This window comes from Phoca vitulina, unplaced genomic scaffold (genome assembly GCF_004348235.1).
Source record: "Phoca vitulina isolate PV1807 unplaced genomic scaffold, GSC_HSeal_1.0 scaffold9, whole genome shotgun sequence".
Lineage (NCBI taxonomy): Eukaryota > Metazoa > Chordata > Mammalia > Carnivora > Phocidae > Phoca > Phoca vitulina.
The window spans coordinates 51,234,202-51,252,699 of NW_022589712.1; the positions used below are offsets into that span (position 1 = coordinate 51,234,202).

The following is an 18,498-nucleotide window of genomic DNA, read 5'->3' on the forward strand; positions in this document are numbered from 1 at the left end:
CACTTCATGTCTCTGTGTCACATTTTGGTAATTCTTGCAGTATTTCAAACTTTTTGTTATTATTATATTTGTTATGGCAATCTGTGATCAGTGATTACGACTCACCGAAAGCTCAGATGATACCTAACATTTTAGCAATAAAGTATTTTTTAGTTAAGATATATAGTACATTGTTTTTTTAGACACAATGCTATTGCACAATTAATGGACTACAGTATAGTCTAAATGTAACTTTTATATGCACTGGGAAACCAAAAAATTCATTTGACTCACTTCATTGTGATATATTTCGCTTTATTGTGGTGGTCTGGAACCGAACCCACAATATCTCCAAGGTTTGCCTGTAGTTCATAACCAATTAAAAAGATGTTTGCTAGAGATTACCATGTGGTTCTTTTTGTTTGTTTGTTTGTTTGTTTGTTTTACAAATGAGATAAAGAAATTATATTTATTGCTCTTTAGAAATGCAATACCTGGTTTGCTGATTCGGAATATTTCTTGTGGTTTTTTACTCCACAGAGCTAGTCTATTTATTAATGGTAACATTTTATTATAGAATATTAAAAAAACAGGTGATAACCAGCATTTTAGAAGGTAATTTGTATGGCATAGGCATGTTTTCCTAATTCAATTCTGATATCCTCCTAAGTTTATTATTTTTTTATTTTTTTAAAGATTTTATTTATTTATTTATTTGTCAGAGAGAGAGAGAAAGCACACAAGCAGGGGGAGCGGCAGGCAGAGGGAGAAGCAGGCTCCCCACCAAGCAAGGCCGGTGCAGGACTCCATCCCAGGACCAGGGATCATGACCTGAGCCGAAGGCAGACGCTTAACTGACTGAGCCACTCAGGCGTCCCTCCCCCTAAGTTTATATTTTAAAAGTTACAATACTTGTATTTTGTAGTTACTCCAATGTCCTAGCTTCCCAAGGAATTTTCAAGGGTAATTTTGGAAATAGGCAATTTCCGAATTTAATCCTTGAATAAGATACAACTTTACTTAATTCACTAGTATTCTAATCATCTAGTTTAGAAGGATTCCAAATCCGACCTTTGATTCTTCAAAGAGTATTTTCCTATTTTCTCATGATTTTTTAGGATAAAATTGTAAGTATGTGTCTAGGTGGTTAATCTTCATCTTACAGCTGAAGAAGCCAAAATAAAAAATGTTAAATAACTTATGTTTATAGAAACTTTAAGCAACAGAGTCAAAACTAATAATTTTATTAAAATTAAACACATAATCATATTATTTTCTATGTAAAGATGTAAAGTTTTATATAACATTTCATATCATTCCCTTAATTTTTAATATGACTTTATTTTAGAATTACCTTGGCTATTTGGACTATGAAGCATTTTAGGAGAGGTAGCTTCTAAGTTTGCAGAGTGGTGAGTCTGAGATGATTCATCATTCTGGGTAAATGATGGAATAAAAACTCTTTCTGGAGGTTTAAGATAGCTTCCTACTATACTATGCATTAATTCAGAATCCATTATCTGTAGAGAATAAAGGAATAATATAGTATAGCATCATTCTTTCCTATTTAAATGACAAAAATATTAGGTGAAACTTAACATAAATACATAATCATATACTGTGGAGTTGTTTCTTTATAAAGTTAATTATCACAAGTTCAACTATAATAAGCTCATCAATACAAGAAAGAAACATGACTATTTACTGTATAAATAGTATGGACAATTCTGCCTGATTTTCAGTGAGCAAATGCCCTGGAGTGAGCATTAATTATATGGGTGGTGTGAATTTACTGGTTTCTCAGCTGATCATAAGTTCATATACCTCTCATCAACTGAGCACTTCTCTACAAACAGTGTGACTCTAGGATTCTTAGGGAAAGTACATATTCTAAAAGACAACATAGCTTTGAAACACAAGCCACCCATATAATCCAATCCTCAAAGACTGTTGAATTCCAATGTACTGGCTTCCTAAGGGATTTTCAAGGGTAATTTTGGATATATCAATCTCTGAATCTAATCATCGGATATGACACAACTCCATTTAATGTGCCAATATTTTTTTTTTTAAGTAGGCTCTACATCCAGCATGGAGCCCAATGTGGGGCTTGAACTCAGATGGTGAAATCAAGACCTGAGCCGAGATCAAGAGTTGGACACTTAACTAACCCAAGCAGCACCCCAATGCACCCAGCATTCTAATCATAGTTTAGAATGGTTCTCAATCTGAAGAACCTAAAATAGCTTTGTCATTCTGGGAGGTTATACTTAATTTTAATGTTTTATTTTTTAGGAGAGCCCTTTTAACCATTTTAGCAGATAATTTTTTGGTCTAATTTTCCCCAAATCGTTTATTTTCCTTTCTGTAATTTACTTTAGAAAAGGGGTGCCTGGGTGGTTCAGTCAGTTAAGCGTCCCACTCTTGATTTCAGCTCAAATCGTGATCTCAGGGTCATGAGATAGAGCGCTTCACTGGGCTCTGTGCTCAGCAGGAAGCCTGCTTGAGATTCTTTCCCTCTCCTTCCCCTTCTTTCCCTCCCCAAGCTCACACACACACACACTCTCTCTCTCTAAAATAAATAAATAAATCTTTAATAAAATAAATAAAAGTTAAATAGCCTAGGAAGCTTTCTAGAATATTTGATGTTCTTTGCTCTTGAGAAGCAATCATTTTTTTTGCTATTGTTATTAGTATCAGCTACCATTTACTAACCATGTCTCCATCCCTCCGGGTTGTTGCTGCTCAGATACTGTCTGCTCCCCATGGGAGATTGCATCTATCTAAGTTGCTGTTCCCTCAAAAAACAAGAGAGCAAAGTTAGTCACAGCTGGCTCACAATGAAGTAGAGGTAAGATCCCAAAGTACAGAAGTTCTGAACGTGATTGTACATCTTCAGAGAGAGGTATATGGCTGAAACTATCCCAAGAACCTCGGAATTACTCAAGATAGCTCAGTTTTAGGCTCCTGGTGACTTTCTCCAATAATAAGAAGAGTGAAATCTTGCCATTAGTCATTATACCCTGAGGTCCTTGGGAGGACTCTGCTTCCTCTTTACCAAATATAGTATTTATTTTACAAACTGGATTTTGTGCCAGTTAAAAAACAAATTCAAATTTGAGGTTTTTAATGTAAATGAAATGACTACTTAGAAGATGCCAATAAGTTAAAAATTAGACTAAAGTTTATTTAAATTAAATGTGTAAACACATCTTAAAGTGGGGATAAGCAGAATAACAACCCACTGGTAGGTGAAGAAAAAGAAAGGAAACAGTACAGAAATGAGAGAAGACACGCTAGGATGCTCAGTGGATGGCATTGTAATAGAGGTCCCAGCTTAATCCTTACAATCTAGTCCTATGTTACAAACAAGTGCATAAACCCAGTAGAAGTTTATATACATAAAGAACTGTGGCATTCTAGGAGAAAAACTCACTCTGAAGGAAGATGAAAGAAGTACAGAAAGCTGATGCAAAGTCAAAGCCTTACTTGATGGAGGAAGGGAGGAGTAATTTTGAGTAAAGTACAGTCATGGTCATTCTAACTCATCTCTGACCCAGTCCCATGGACTCACACATGGGTGTTGGGAAGGGAGAGGACTGTAAGTAAAAACTGAGAAATATTTCACCAATATCTCTATAAAAGATTGGGGCATTAGCTGTCCTGCCTTGTGTGGAATGTTATATTCCAATGAAGAGGAAAGTTGCTAGAGATCACTAACACAGTTTTGACATTTTGAGGGCTCTGGTGCATTGTTAGTACTGTTCAGCAAGAGAGAGAGCAGCTGGAAGGGACATATTCATGGGCATGTATGACAGAACTTTCTAGAGAAAAAATTTCTGAAAGTAGAGAGGTGCCTAAGCCCCAACCTCCAAGGATTTTGACATATCTGGTATGGAGCCTAGCTGTAGGTCATTGAAAAGACCTCAAAAATTCCTGTGGAGCATTTCAGAGGATTTGCAAGGGGGGCAAAAGGCTGTGAAATGTGGGCCTTATTTGCATCAATAGCCTAGTAAAGCTTAGGGAAACTTAAGTTATAACTAGAACCATTACTGACAGCTTGTAAACAACCAGGAAAATGATCCATTTTCTCTATGGTATATAAAATTAAAATACCTTTGTGGGCTGCAACTAAGGAGCCACTGCATAAAGAAATACCCTCCCCCCAAAAAACTGTGCTAGACACAAATACTGTACTGCAAAGCCTTTTTACTTGTTCTTGAGGAAAACAATTGTTCCAAAATGGTCCTTTTTAACAACCAGTGTCTATTCCTGCTAGTGGCTGACTGTGCCATCAGCTCTGCATAATCCCAGAGGACTATTAGGGAGACAGCATTAGGAGACAGTCAGAGATACTACAATGGGTTCTAGGAATGGGGTACTCTCTGTTTCCTAAACTGCTCTGTTATCATTATTATTATAATTCTCATTTTGTAAATGAAGAAATAGAGGGAGAGGTTACTGAAGGTCATACAACTTGCAAGTGGTGGAGCAAGGAATTAAACCTAGCCAGTTCAATTCCAAAGCCTGGGTTCTTAATCACTATATTTAACAGCCCATAGTTTGGGGACATTTGCAGTTAGCCAGGTGTGAGATTATGCTGCATTTGGATTAGGGTGGTGACAGTGGAGATGAAGAGAGTGTATAGAAGCAAGATGTATCTTGAAGACAGAAGTGACAAACTGGATTAAGAGGAGAAGAAAAGGGAGAAATTGAGTTTTCTAGCTTAAATAACTGGGTAGCCATTTATTAAAAAAATGAAGACCATGGCTAATACTCATATAGTACTGATATGTGTCAAAACCAGTCTAAGTGTGAGACATCCAAGTTAAGATATGAAACACGTAGTTTGATAGAAGAGTCTAAAGCTTGGAGAAGTCTAGTATAGAAATACAAAGAATGGCATTGTCAGCATATGGATGGTATATAAAACCATAGAGAATAGTATAGGTCTAGTATAGAAATACAAAGAATGGCATTGTCAGCATATGGATGGTATATAAAGCCATAGAGAATAGAAGTCACTTGAAAGGAAGAGTATAAATAGAAAAGATTTCAGATAAGGAAGGAAAACAAGAGAAAGAGAAACCTATGACGGAAAAGAACCAGAAAAGTATGATGTCAGAAATAAAGAGAGGAGACTGTTTCAAGGAGGGAGTAGTTTAGATTAAAAAAAAAAAAGTCAACTGGGGGCACCTGGGTGGCTCAGTCGTTAAGCATCTGCCTTTGGCTCAGGTCATGATCCCAGGGTCCTGGGATCGAGCCCCACATTGGGCTCCCTGCTCAGCGGGGAGCCTGCTTCTCCCTCTCCCGCTCCCCCTGCTTGTGTTCCCTCTCTCGCTGTGTCTCTCCCTGTCAAATAAATAAATAAAATCTTAAAAAAAAAAAGTCAACTGATTTTGAAAAGAAAGAGACCACTGATGATATAATGTAAGAACTGAAGACAGTTCCAAAGGCCCCATACTAAAAGGGCAAGTAGAGGAAGAGAAACCAGCAAAAGACACAGAAATTTTATTCAAATTAGAATGTCCTTTTGCAGAGAACTTCAATTATCTGGCTTAAAATCATCCAGGACTTATAAATTGTGTCATGTCATCCATCCTGTGAGCTAACCTGCCTTAAGTCACAGCGCAAACAATTCTACCCATCATGCAAGTCACTTGCACAGAATCAATAATTTTCATTCTTGAAAACTTCTGTGGCAGGAAAGTACATTATATCCAATTTCACTGACTGAATTCATTATTCCCCCCAAATTCATATGTTGAAGCTCTAACCTCCAGTATTTTAGACTGACTGTGTTTGGAGATAGGGCCTTAAAAAGGTGATTAAGTTTAAATGAAACCCTTAAGATGGGCTCTAATCCAATCTAACTGGTGTCTTTGGAAAAAGAGGAAATTTGGATATACAAATTATGCACCAGGGATTTTTGTGCCAGGGATCAGGAAAAGACCAAGTGAAGACACAGTGGGAAGACAACCATCTGAAAGCTGAGGAGAGAGTCCTCAGAAGAAACCAAACCTACTGTCATCTTGATCTTGGACTTGTAGCATGCAGAACGGTGAGAATAAATTTCTGTTGTTTAAGCCACGCAGTGTGTGGTATTTGTTTTGGAAGACCTAGCAAACTAATACACTGACTGCAACTTATACGTTTGTTCAACAGTGAATGAAACACAGGAACAGTGATAAGGATGTAACAACAGATGCCTAAGGTCTATGCTATTTAGAGGACATAATAAAGTTACTTGCAATTTAGAGTTCCCTACTTGAAAAGATGTGTAACAATTATTTAACTCTGCCTTGATTTATTTTCCCCCTATAATTGTTAGTAATTTCTTAAGCTTAATGAATTGAATAGGAAATTATTAATGTGCTATCCTGTATGCAATAATTTAAAATAATTAAAAATTTCCCAGCATAATCAAATGGGAGAATAAAACTAAAATCATGCTTCTGACTCATATTTAATTTATATGTATTTGAATTAGTTTCTGACCCAAATATTAGCCTTTTTACCTAAAATACTGTAAAATATTTATTCCCTTAATAGTTTATATTAAAAATGAAAGAATACTGCTATAGACTTAAGAATTAAAGTGTCATTCAAAAAATTACAGCATTGTAAAATTATAAAAATATGAGAAATTTGAATTATAGGGACATAAATACAGGGACATATAAATAACTAATCTGAAGGTTAAGGTACAATCAAATTCAGCTAACTTTAGAATACAGTGAAATACAGTCTGTTTTTTTTTTTTTTAAAAGATTTTATTTATTTATTTGAGAGAGAGAGAGCATGGGGGCAGGGAATGGCAGAAGCAGACTCCCCACTGAGCAGGGTACCTGACATGGGGCTCGATTCCAGGATCCTGAGATCATGACCTGAGATGAAGGCAGATGCTGAACTGACTGAGCCACCCAGGTGCCCCTAGAGTCTGGTTTTTAAAAAACATTATCAGAAGACATGAACAGACACTTATCCAAAGAAGACATACAAATGGCTAACAGACACATGAAAAAATGTTCATCATCATTAGCCATCAGGAAAATTCAAATCAAAACCACACTGAGATACCACCTTAAACCAGTTAGAATAGCAAAAATTCACAAGGCAAGAAACAACAAATGTTGGAGAGGTTGTGGAGAAAGGGGAACCCTCCTACACTGTTGGTGGGAATGCACGTTGGTACAGCCACTTTGGAAAACAGTGTGGAGGTTCCTCAAAAAATTAAAAATATGACCCAGCAATTGCACTACTGGGTATTTACCCCAAAGACACAGATGTAGTGAAAAGAAGGGCCATATACACCCCAATGTTCATAGCAGCAATGTCCACAATAGCCAAACTGTGGAAGGAGCCAAGATGCCCTTCAACAGACGAATGGATAAAGAAGATGTGGTCCATATATACAATGGAATATTACTCAGCCATCAGAAAGGATGAATACCCAACTTTTGCATCAACATGGATGGGACTGGAGGAGATTATGCTAAGTGAAATAAGTCAAGCAGAAAGTCAATTATCATATGGTTTCACTTATTTGTGGACCATAAGGAATAGCATGGAGGACATTAGGAGAAGGAAGGGAAAAATGAAGGGGGGGAAATCGGAGGGGGAGACAAACCATGAGACTGTGGACTCTGAGAAACAAACTGAGGGTTTTAGAGGAGAGGTGGGTGGGGGGATGGGTTGGCCCGGTTATGGGTATTAAGGAGGGCACGTATTACATGGAGCACTGGGTGTTATACGCAAACAATGAATCATGGAACACTACATCAAAAACTAATGATGTATTGTATGGTGACTAACATAACATAATAAAAAAAAAAGAAAAATCATTATCTTATACTTTCCTCCAAAAAGTATTAAGAGGTGACAAAGGATATATTTCAAGTTATTTAGTTTGAAATGGTGACTATATTCAAAATGTTTGAGAAGTCCATGGTACCATAAATCTGTATAAGTCATAAATATTTGGGAGTTCTAGAATTGACAGGGAAATTTCATATATCCATTTAAAATTTAGATCAGCTGCAATCTACTCATTTTATAGATGTAGGAGCCAAAGTCCAGAGACACTAACTAATTACTAACCACACAGCTCAAGTTTCCTGCACTCCAAAATCCATGAAGCTAGAGAAAAATATTCTCTCTTAAGGACTTTGGTTGATTTGTATTTATCTAAACAGAGACTACCCTAATGGAGAGTCATCAGGAAAATGCCTTCTGGAGAGAAATGAGAGGTAAGAAATACTGAATCAAGCATAGAACCATGTAATCTTGGTAAAGTCTGAGAGCATCTTAGAGGCCAGCTATTCTAACCGTTGAATACAAACTTATTCTCACACTATCTTTAACAAGTCATCTAAGCTCTGCTATGTCTCCAGAGAGACAAAGCTCACTATCTTCATGCAGAATTCAAAGCTGCTTTCTCTGATTTTTATGGATTAAACAGATTTTGGGAGAAAAAAGTAGAGCTTCTATATTTATTGATATAGATGTTGCATTGAATATTGACTGTGATAGCTATTATATTACATACTGAATTCATCTAACAAAAACTTGCTGCAGATTTTGGGATCATTTTCAAACTTCAAATTTCATCACTGTATCTGAAATGCCTGTAAAATAGTAATCCCATCCCCTAATTGAAGGCAAAATTGATAAATCAAATGGAGATGACTCAATCATATAACTGATAACTTATTTCTGATTAAATCTCAGTAGATTTGACTAGATCCAGATTAGCACAGCTGAATACTAACTTAAGAGATAACTTTAGCATGTTCTGGTCACCAAGACCAGCAGATTCCTTTCTTCTTAATACCTTAATAGAGTTAAAAAAATAATTTACTATATACATAATACATGCATGTATAGTTAAAGGAATTGTAACAAAACAGATTTCTGTGTATCTACACCTAGATTAAGAAATAGTGATAGTGCTGTGGAAGCCCTCTGTGTGCCTTTCCCATTACTTGCTTTGAATTTTGTGTTACTCATTTTAATGCCTATTAAATAGTTTTATCATATTTGTACATATCCTTATCAATATATTGTTTGGTGTTTGTGGTTTTTAAACTTTATATAAATGGAAACATACTTTTTTCATTTAAAGTATCTTGTTATTTATGTTGGAACATGAAGCTGTATGATATTCATTTTCACTTCTGTACAGTATTCTATCACAGAACCCAGATCTTAGAAGGCATTAATTCCAATCACTCCCCTCCAGACTCATATAATACTATGGTTCTGAAATTTTTAGTTCTATTTTTAACCACACAAATTAGACAATATTGCTTTGATTTATAAAGTCAGTGTTTGCTATGTTCACCTGCAAGTTTTCTTTGCTCATCGTGGTGGACATTATGATGCACTGCCTGGATTCCCTTTCAGGAATGTGAACTTTTCCCACAGCTCCTGGGAATGCTGCCAGAAAGTGGCTCTTGGCTGCTGGCCCTCTTTGGGGATTGCTTTGTCTAAAGAATACTGTCTCATCTAAGGTCAAGGCTCCTTCCAGGGGCAGCCCACATCCAATGAGGGTAAAAAGGCCTGACCCTCTTGCCCCAATCCAAGTCAATTCCAAAGGATCACCCCATCTCCAGAGCTCCCTGTAGTAGCAGTGAAACCTTGGTTGGGTCTTCACTGAAGCTGGACTTCTCTGCCTAATAGTACTTCCTTCCTCTCCCTTCCTCATGTATTGATCCCAAGAATAGTCTCTAATAAACGTGTATGCTCGGAACTTTAACTAGGGAAATATTCCAAAGCCAGTATATAAAGAACTTTTCTTCAGAGAAGATTTCTGTTTGTTTCTGCTAGGTCCTTAGGGCACCCCAAACCCAAGGCACCATTAAACAACTTTTATATTGAGATTTTTTTTTTTTTTTTTGGCAGTATGAATTCCAACTCCAAACCCACATGAGAATAGAATTGTGATGAGGAGAGATTCTTTTTGTTCACTTCATCCAAAGCCAAGGATGAAACAGTGTCATTCTGAAGAGCAGGTTATTTTCCCGTCACTAATAGAAGGTTTTATCCTTTGGGGATCCCAGCTTTTTACACTGCAGTGTCCAAACTTACCACTGAGTATGCCCATCAGAATTTGTCCCTTGCCCCATAGAAGCAGAAATACCTCCTTAATGCCCAGGTTCTGGGCCATGAGGGATCACAGAAGGTGTCCTTGGGGATAAAATGGGTTCTAGGGCTCATTTATCCCTGTGGAACTGGGCTTTCTCATTACATACAGCCTCATACTTCCTCCCTTACTTTGCTTCCAACTCAGCCATGCCTTTCAAAAGTTGTTTTAACATTTTATGCAGCATTTCTGTGTTCTTTACCAGAGGAGGTTTCTCTGAACATCTAATCTGTCATATTGCTTGCAACTGTAACAACTTTAGACATACTTAAGAGATACTAAATGCTTTAGACCAACCAGTTTTAATTACGCACATAGAATGAGATTTATGGTTTAAAAAGGAGAGTTTATAACTTTCCATTCAGCTAAAGTTCTCAAAGCTACTCCATATTGTAAAGTTTATTCTTCTTCAATAGTAGAAAGTGAATATTATTTGGTTACTCATTAATTAAATACAGAGTTCACTAGCAGGATTCAGACAACAGAGTACCTGGTAAACAATCTGTAAACTGAGAGTAAGAAAAGCACACTATAGGGGTGTCTGGCTGGCTCAGGTGGTAGAGCATGTGACTCCTGATCTCAGGGTTATGAGTTCAAGCCCCATGTTGGGTGCAGAGATTTCTTAAAAGTGAAATCTTTAGGGGCACCTGGGTGGCTCAGTCGGTTGAGCATCCTAGTCTTGGTTTTGGCTTGGGTCATGATCTCAGGGTCCTGGGATCGAGTCCCGCATAGGACTCTCTGCTCAGTGGAGAGTCAGCTTCTCCCTCTCACTCTGCCTCTGTGCTCTTTCTCTCAAATAAATAAATAAAATCTTTTTTAAAAAATAGCCCTTACTGGATTTGGAAAAATCATCATTTTGCAACCATCATAGTAAAGATTAATTTAGGCAAGAAGCATTAATACTAATCCAAAGGTAGAAATTTTGATGAGGAGTGGGATATCTGCACGGTCTTAAAGTATCTCTTCCACAGATGGCTTGTAAGTTTCAAGAAAAAAAGGAGTAACTATATAAGAGAAACAGAATAACACTTGAATTGATGATTAAAATTAATATCACCCCTAAGAGGTAAGATGGACATCATGTGCCTCTGTATGTGAAGCCCTGAAGAAGACATGTCACTTAAGCAGTATTCTGTCCAGGAATGTATAACCTGAATCTCAACATAAGAAAACATCATTAAAGCCCCAAATGAAACACATTCTATTTTTTATAGAGGGGGAAACCATTTTCCTTAAAAAATGTCAATGTCTTAAATGACAATGACACTTCTGGGTATATCCAAAATAACTAAAAAGCAGGGTCCCTTGAGAAAATATCTGTACATCCATGCTCATAATGGCATCATTCACAATTGCCAAAAGGTGGAAGCCACCCAAATATCCATCAAAAGATAAACAAAATGTATATACATAAAATGGAATATAATTTGGCCTTAAAAAAAAAAGAAATTTTGACACACACTGAAACATGGATAAACACTGAGGACATCATGCTAAGTGAAATATGACAACCAGTAAGAAAATAATGTATGATTCCTTTATAAGCGGTATCTGGAGTAGTCAAGTTCATAGAAACAGAAAGTAGAATGGTGGCTAAGGGGAAGGGTAAATGGGGAGTTATAGAGATTCAGTTTTCCCAGATGAAAAAATTCTGTAGATTGGTTGCATAACAATATGTGGTAGGGGAGACAAGTTAAAAACAAGATATGACTCAGTGGGATCAGTTCCATAACAAAAGCATACACCGAGTGTCATGGGAATACAAAAGAGAGATTATCTAACTCTTCCTGATTGATGGAGAAATAAGTAAAGCCAGAAATAATTTAGAATTACAAACAGTTTTGAATGAGGAGTTTAGGTAAATATGCCAGAGTGGAGATACACACTAACTTTTGCTCCCTCTTGGAAATACACTAAAATAATACTAAAACACTTTTTTAAAAAAGATATCAACCTGCAAGGACAACAACAAAACTTTGGAAAAATAGAAGACAGATGTACAAATAGTAATAGATTGAGCTAATGTAAAAAAGGCAGTCTTCTAATCCAAGTAAGAAAAGCGACTTTTAAGTTTACTCTGCAGAACCTCCAAGTGGCTCAGGACTTAGCTGTACCTCTGTAAGTAAGAGTTAAGATAGAGGCAAACACTAGAAAACACGATGAAAGTTTAGGTTAGTAAATTATGTGCCCAAACTCCCTTCGTCTATCTATGAAGCCAGAAGACTGCTTTACCCCCATCTGGGAAGAAGACTGGAACTTATGTTTTGTTTTTTCTAAAAGGGAACTACAGAGTATCTCTGGATTGAGGGACACTCAGCGTAGGTGAGGGTAGCACCAGACTCAAGGCAGGAACGTTCAGTTCTCAGAACATTGGTAGTCTAGATTATATCCAAGTGGAGATGGGAATATCCTGATGAAGGGAATATGACTAGCCCAAGTTAACAAAGATACTAAAGATGATAAAATAAATGGATTGGATGGATTTCGAGTTTCCAATCAGTTTTTTACTGCCTGACTCTGAGATTTAAGTTGTTTAATCAAGACTTACCAGACACTGAGGAAAGATATGAAAGACAGAGACCAAAACAAGCAAACAAGAGGCTTAACAGGAACACAAAATTTGGAAATATTTATTTAGTGGAGATAGAATGTAAAATCATTGAGGGACATGATAGACCCTAGTGAATTTGACTGGAGCACAGTGAATAAATGTTGGCAGTAAGAGATGGCTAAAAAGGTATGCAAGGGCCAAACCATAAAGGACTTTGTACATCACACTGAAGAGTCTGTCTTCCATAGGATCAGGCAATGGGGAGCTAATGAAGGATATAAAGGAAAATAACATGATCATGTTTACATTCTGACAAGGTTATTCAGATGGCTATGAGACAGATAGACTGGAGGGGGAAGAAATTATTGGCAGAGGGACAAAGAGGTTACTGAAGTAATTAAGACAAGGAATAATATAGGCCTGAATTAAGACTGGAGTAGATGAGATGAACATGAAAGATACTGAGAAGATACAATCGAAAGGGTTTAGGAACCAACTAGATATGTGAAATGGGGAAATGGGGGACAGGAAAGAATAAAAAATGCTCCCAAAATTTTCACCTGGTCAAGTGAAGAGATGGCAATGGCATTCATGGAAATAAGAAATAATATAAAAAGAGATAGAAGTCTAATGGAAAACAATGAATTCTGTTTTAGATATGTCAAGTTTGAGGTGCTGGAGACAAAGTTATTCAGCAATCAGACTGAAATATGGGTCTAGTGTTTAGGTAAGCAGGCTAGGTTAGATCTAGAGATACAAATTTGGTTATCAATTAGATCACCCAAGGAAAGTATAAAGATTAGCAATTTTCAGTGTGTGTGTGTCTGCATGGAAAAGGGTGGCTGAGATTCAATGCCTTTGTTCATTAGAGAGCTACTGTTATCTATCCATTGTGGTGCCCCACAGACACATTTAGGGAAAATTTTAAGAAGTTAAGAATTACAGACTTAGGAGAGAAAAAGGTGGGGCTCAGAATGCTAAAGACCACTAACATTTAGAAGGCAAATGAAGGAAGAAAATATCTCAAAGGTGATCAAAGAAGTGAGGGGAAAAAGCAGGAGAAAGTGGTAACAAATGAGTCAAAGTGAAACACATAAATATTTAGTTATCTACCTCTCATATACTATACCCTGTAGAAATAAGAAACACCCAAGGCATGGCTTTTGCTGTCAAGTAGTCCGCAATCTCAGTGTTGAAAAAAGACCACAAGAGAAAACAGGAGGGGAAAAAACAATATGGCAGTAAGTCAGCACTACATCCAATAAACTTGGTTTGCTTATTTCATAATTAAATTTTTATTGATCATTCTTTACACTCATCTTTTTTAATTAAGTTTTTATTTAAATTCCAGTTAGTTAACATACAGTGTAATATTAGTTTCACATGTAGAATTTAGTGATTAAACAATTCCATGTATTAGTGCTCATCACAATAAGTGTACTCTTAATCCCCATCACCTATTTCACCCATCCCCCCACCATCCCTCTGATAACCATCAATTTGTTCTCTATAGTTAAGAGTGCTAGAACTGATACACGAGTTCAGTAAAGTCAGGACACTAAATCAATGTACAGAAATCTGTTGCATTTCTATACACCAATAATGAAGCAGCAGAAAGAGAAATCAAGGAATCAATCCCATTTATAACTGCACCAAAAACGATAAGATACCTAGGAATAAACCTAACCAAAGAGGCAAAATATCTGTACTCTGAAAACTATAAAACACTGATGAAAGAAACTGAAGAAGACACAAAGAAATGGAGAGACAATCCATGTTCGTGGATTGGAAGAACAAATATTGTTAAAATGTCTATATTACCCAAAGCAATCTATGCATTTAATGCAATCTCTTATCAAAACACCAACAGAATTTTTCACAGAGCAGGAACAAACAATCCTACAATGTGTATGGAACCAGAAAAGACCCTATTCAGCCAAAGCAATCTTGAAAAAGAAAAGCAAAGCTGGAGGCATCACAATTCTGGATTCAAGTTGTATTACAAAGCTATAGTGATCAAAACAGTATGGTACTGGCACAAAAATAGACACATAGATCGATGGAACAGAATAGAAAACCCAGAAATGAACCCACAACTACATGGTCAGTTCATCTTCGACAAAGCAGGAAAGAATATCCAATGGAAAAAAGACAGTCTCTCAACAAATGGTGTTGGGAAGACTGGATCACTTTCTTATACCAAACACAAAAATAAATTCAAAATGGATTAAAGACCTAAATGTGAGACAGGAAACCATTAAAATCCTAGAGGAGAACACAGGCAGTAACTTCTTTGACATTGGCCATAGCAACTTCTTTCTAGATATGTCTCCTGAGGCAGGAGAGACAAAAGCAAAAATAAACTATTGGAACTTCATCAAAATAAAAAGCTTCTGCATGGCAAAGGAAACAATCAACAAAACTAAAAGGCAACTTACAGAATGGGAGAAAATATTTCCAAATGACATATCTGATAAAGGGTTAGTATCAAAATATATAAAGAACTTATGAAACTCAACACCCCCAAAACAAATAATCCAATTGAAAAATGGGTAGAAGACATAAGTAGACATTTTTCCAAAGAAGACACCCTAATGGTCAACAGACACATGAAACGATGCTCAACATCACTGATCATCAGGGATATACAAATCAAAACTACAATGAGATATCACCTCATACCTGACAAAATGGCTAAAATCAACATAAGAAACAGCAGGGGATGGCAAGAAAGGGGAACCCTTGTGCACTGTTGGTGGGAATGCAAACTGGTGTAGCCACTGTGGAAATCAGTATAGAAGTTCCTCAAAAAGTTAAAAATAGAACTACCCTACCCTCCAGCAATCACACTAAGACGTATTTACGCAAAGGATACAAAAATACTGATTTGAAAGGATACATTCACCCCGATGATTATAGCAATATTATCAACAATAGCCAAATTATGGAAACAGCCCAACGTCCATCGACTGATGGATGGATAAAGAAGAGTGGTGTATATATACACACACACACAAACACACACACACACACACACACACACACACACACACACAGAATGGACAATTCCTGGGCCATAAAAAAAGAATGAAATCTTGCTGTTTGCAACAACATGGATGGAGCTAGAGAGTATAATGCTAAGTGAAATAAGTCAGTCAGAGAAAGACAAATACCATATGATTTCACTCGTGGAATTTAAGAAACAAAAGAGATAAACAAAGGGAAAAAAAGAAAGAGACAAACAACAAGAAAACTGCTTTTTATTTTGATGCTTTCAAGATTGCTTTGGCTATTCAGGGTCTTTTGTGATTCCATACACATTGTAGGATTGTTCTAGCTCTGTGAAAAATGCTGTTGGTGTTTTGATAAGAGGTTGCATTAAATGTGTAGATGGCTTTGGGTAATATAGACATTTTAACAATATTTGTTCTTCCAATCCACAAGCATGGAATGTCTTTCCATTTCTTTGTGTCTTCTTCAGTTTCTTTCATCAGTGTTTTATAATTTTCAGAGTACAGATATTTTGCCTCTTTGGTTAGGTTTATTCCTAGGTATCTTAACATTTTTGGTGCAGTTGTAAATGGGATTGATTCCTTGATTTCTCTTTCTGCTGCTTCATTATTGGTGTATAGAAATGCAACAGATTTCTGTACATTGATTTAGTGTCCTGACTTTACTGAACTCGTGTATCAATCCTAGCAATTTTTGGGTGGGGTCTTTGGATTTTTTATTTGGAGTATTATGTCATCTGCAAATAGTGAAAGTTTGACTTCCTCACTGCTGATTTGGATGCCTTTTATTTCTTCATGTTGTCTGAATGCTGAGGCTAGGACTTCCAGTACTATGATAAATAACAGTGGTGACTGGACATCCCTGTCTTGCTCCTGACCATAAAGGAAAAGCTCTCAGGTTTTCCCCATTGAGGATATTAGCTATGGGTTTTTCATATATGACTTTTATTATGTTGGGGTATATTTCCTCTAAACCTATTTTATTGAGGGTTTTTATCATGAATGGATATTGTACTTTGTCAAATGCTTTTTCTGCATCTATTGGGAAGATCATATGGTTCTTATCCTCTTTTATTAATGTGGTGTATCATGATGATTGATTTGCAAATATTGAGCCACCCCTGCAGCCCAGGAATAAATCCCACTTGATCATGGTGAATGATACATTTAACATACTGTTGGATTCGATTTGCTAGTATTTTATTGAGAATTTTTGCATCCAGGTTCATCAGGGATATTGGCCTGTAGTTCTCTTTTTTAGTGGAGTCTTTATCTGGTTTTGGTATCAGGGTAATGCTGGCCTCATAGAATGAGTTTGGAAGTTTTCCTTCCATTTCTATTTTTTGGAATAGTTTGAGAAGAATAGATATTAACTCTTCTTTAAATGCTTGGTAGAATTCACCTGTGAAGGCATCTGACCCTAGACTTTTGTTGGGAGATTTTTTTATTACTGAATCAATTTCTTTGCTGGTTATTGGTCTGTTCAAGTTTCTATTTCTTCCTGTATCAGTTTTGGTAGTTTATATGTTTGTAGCAATTTATCCATTTCTTCTAGGTTGTCCAAATTGTTGGCATATGGTTTTTCATAATATTCTCTTATAATTGTTTGTATTTCTGTGGTGTTGGTTATTTCTCCTCTCTCATTTGTGATTTTATTTATTTGGGTCTTTTTTCTTTTTGATATGTCTGGCTAGGGTTTATCAATTTTAATAATCTCTCAGAGAACTAGCTCCTGGTTTCATTGATCTGTTCTATTGTTTTTTCAGTTTCCATACCATTTACTTCTGCTTTAATGTTCATTATGTCCCTTCTGCTGCTGCCTTTAGGCTTCATTTGTTGTTCTTTTTCTAGCTTCTTTAGGTGTAAAGTTAGGTTGTTTGAGATTTTTCTTGCTTTGTGAGGTAGGCCTGTATTGCTATATACTTTCCTCCTGGGACTGCTTTTGCTGAATCCCAAAGGTTTTGGAACATTGTGTTTTCATTTTCATTTGTCTCCATGGTTTTTTTTTTTAATTTATTCTTTTATTTCCTGTGGACCCATTCATTGTTTAGTAGCATGATGTTTAACCATCATGTGTCTGTGGTCTATCCAGATTTTTTCTTGTGGTTGACTTCTAGTTTCATAGCATTGTGGTCAGAAAATATACATGGTATGATCTCACTCTTTTTGTAACTTTTTGAGGCCTGATTTGTGACCTAGTATGTGATCTACTCTGGACTTGAAAAAAATGTATATTCTGCTGCTTTAGGATGGAATGTTCTGAATATATCTGTTAAGTCCATCTGGTCCAGCATGTCTTCAAAGCCATTGTTTCCTTGTTGATTTTCTATTTAGATGATCTGTCCATTGATGTCAGTGGGGTGTTAAAGTCCCCTACTACTACTGTATTATTATCAATTAGTTCCTTTATGTTTGTTATTGTTTTATATATCTGAGTGCTCCCATGTTGGGGGAATAAATATTTACAATTGTTAGATCTTCTTGTTGGATAGTCCCTTTTATTATGACATAGTGCCCTTCTTCATCTCTTGTTAGTCTTTGGTTTAAAATTTAGTTTGTCTGATAGAAGTATTACTATTCCAGCTTTCTTTTGATATACATTTGCATGATAAATGCTTCTCCATCCCCTTTCAATCTACAGGTGTCTTTAGGTCTACGATGAGTCTCTTGTAGGCAGCGTATTGATGGGCCTTATTTTTTTATTATTATGTTAATCACCATACATTATTACATCATTAGTTTTTGATGTAGTGTTCCATGATCATTGTTTGCGTATAACACCCAGCGCTCCATTCAGTACGTGCCCTCTTTAA

General features: G+C 36.4%; 1 protein-coding gene across 12 annotated transcripts in view; it reads right to left on the reverse strand.

Annotated features, from left to right (window-relative positions):
• Positions 1-18,498, reverse strand: part of CEP57L1 (centrosomal protein 57 like 1) — an 80,176-nt gene that overhangs the window by 28,349 nt on the left and 33,329 nt on the right. For 5 of the 12 annotated variants that reach the window (XM_032408106.1, XM_032408104.1, XM_032408098.1 and 2 more), the window contains exons 2-3: positions 2,695-2,770; positions 1,334-1,499 (exon numbers count right to left, since the gene is read on the reverse strand). In XM_032408106.1, the coding sequence (XP_032263997.1) occupies positions 1,334-1,499; positions 2,695-2,697 (169 nt within the window). In that variant the 5' untranslated portion in view covers positions 2,698-2,770. Of the gene's footprint in view, positions 1-1,333; positions 1,500-2,694; positions 2,778-18,498 lie in introns of all 12 variants that reach the window. The other 7 variants (XM_032408102.1, XM_032408101.1, XM_032408107.1 and 4 more) reach the window with 4 other exon arrangements.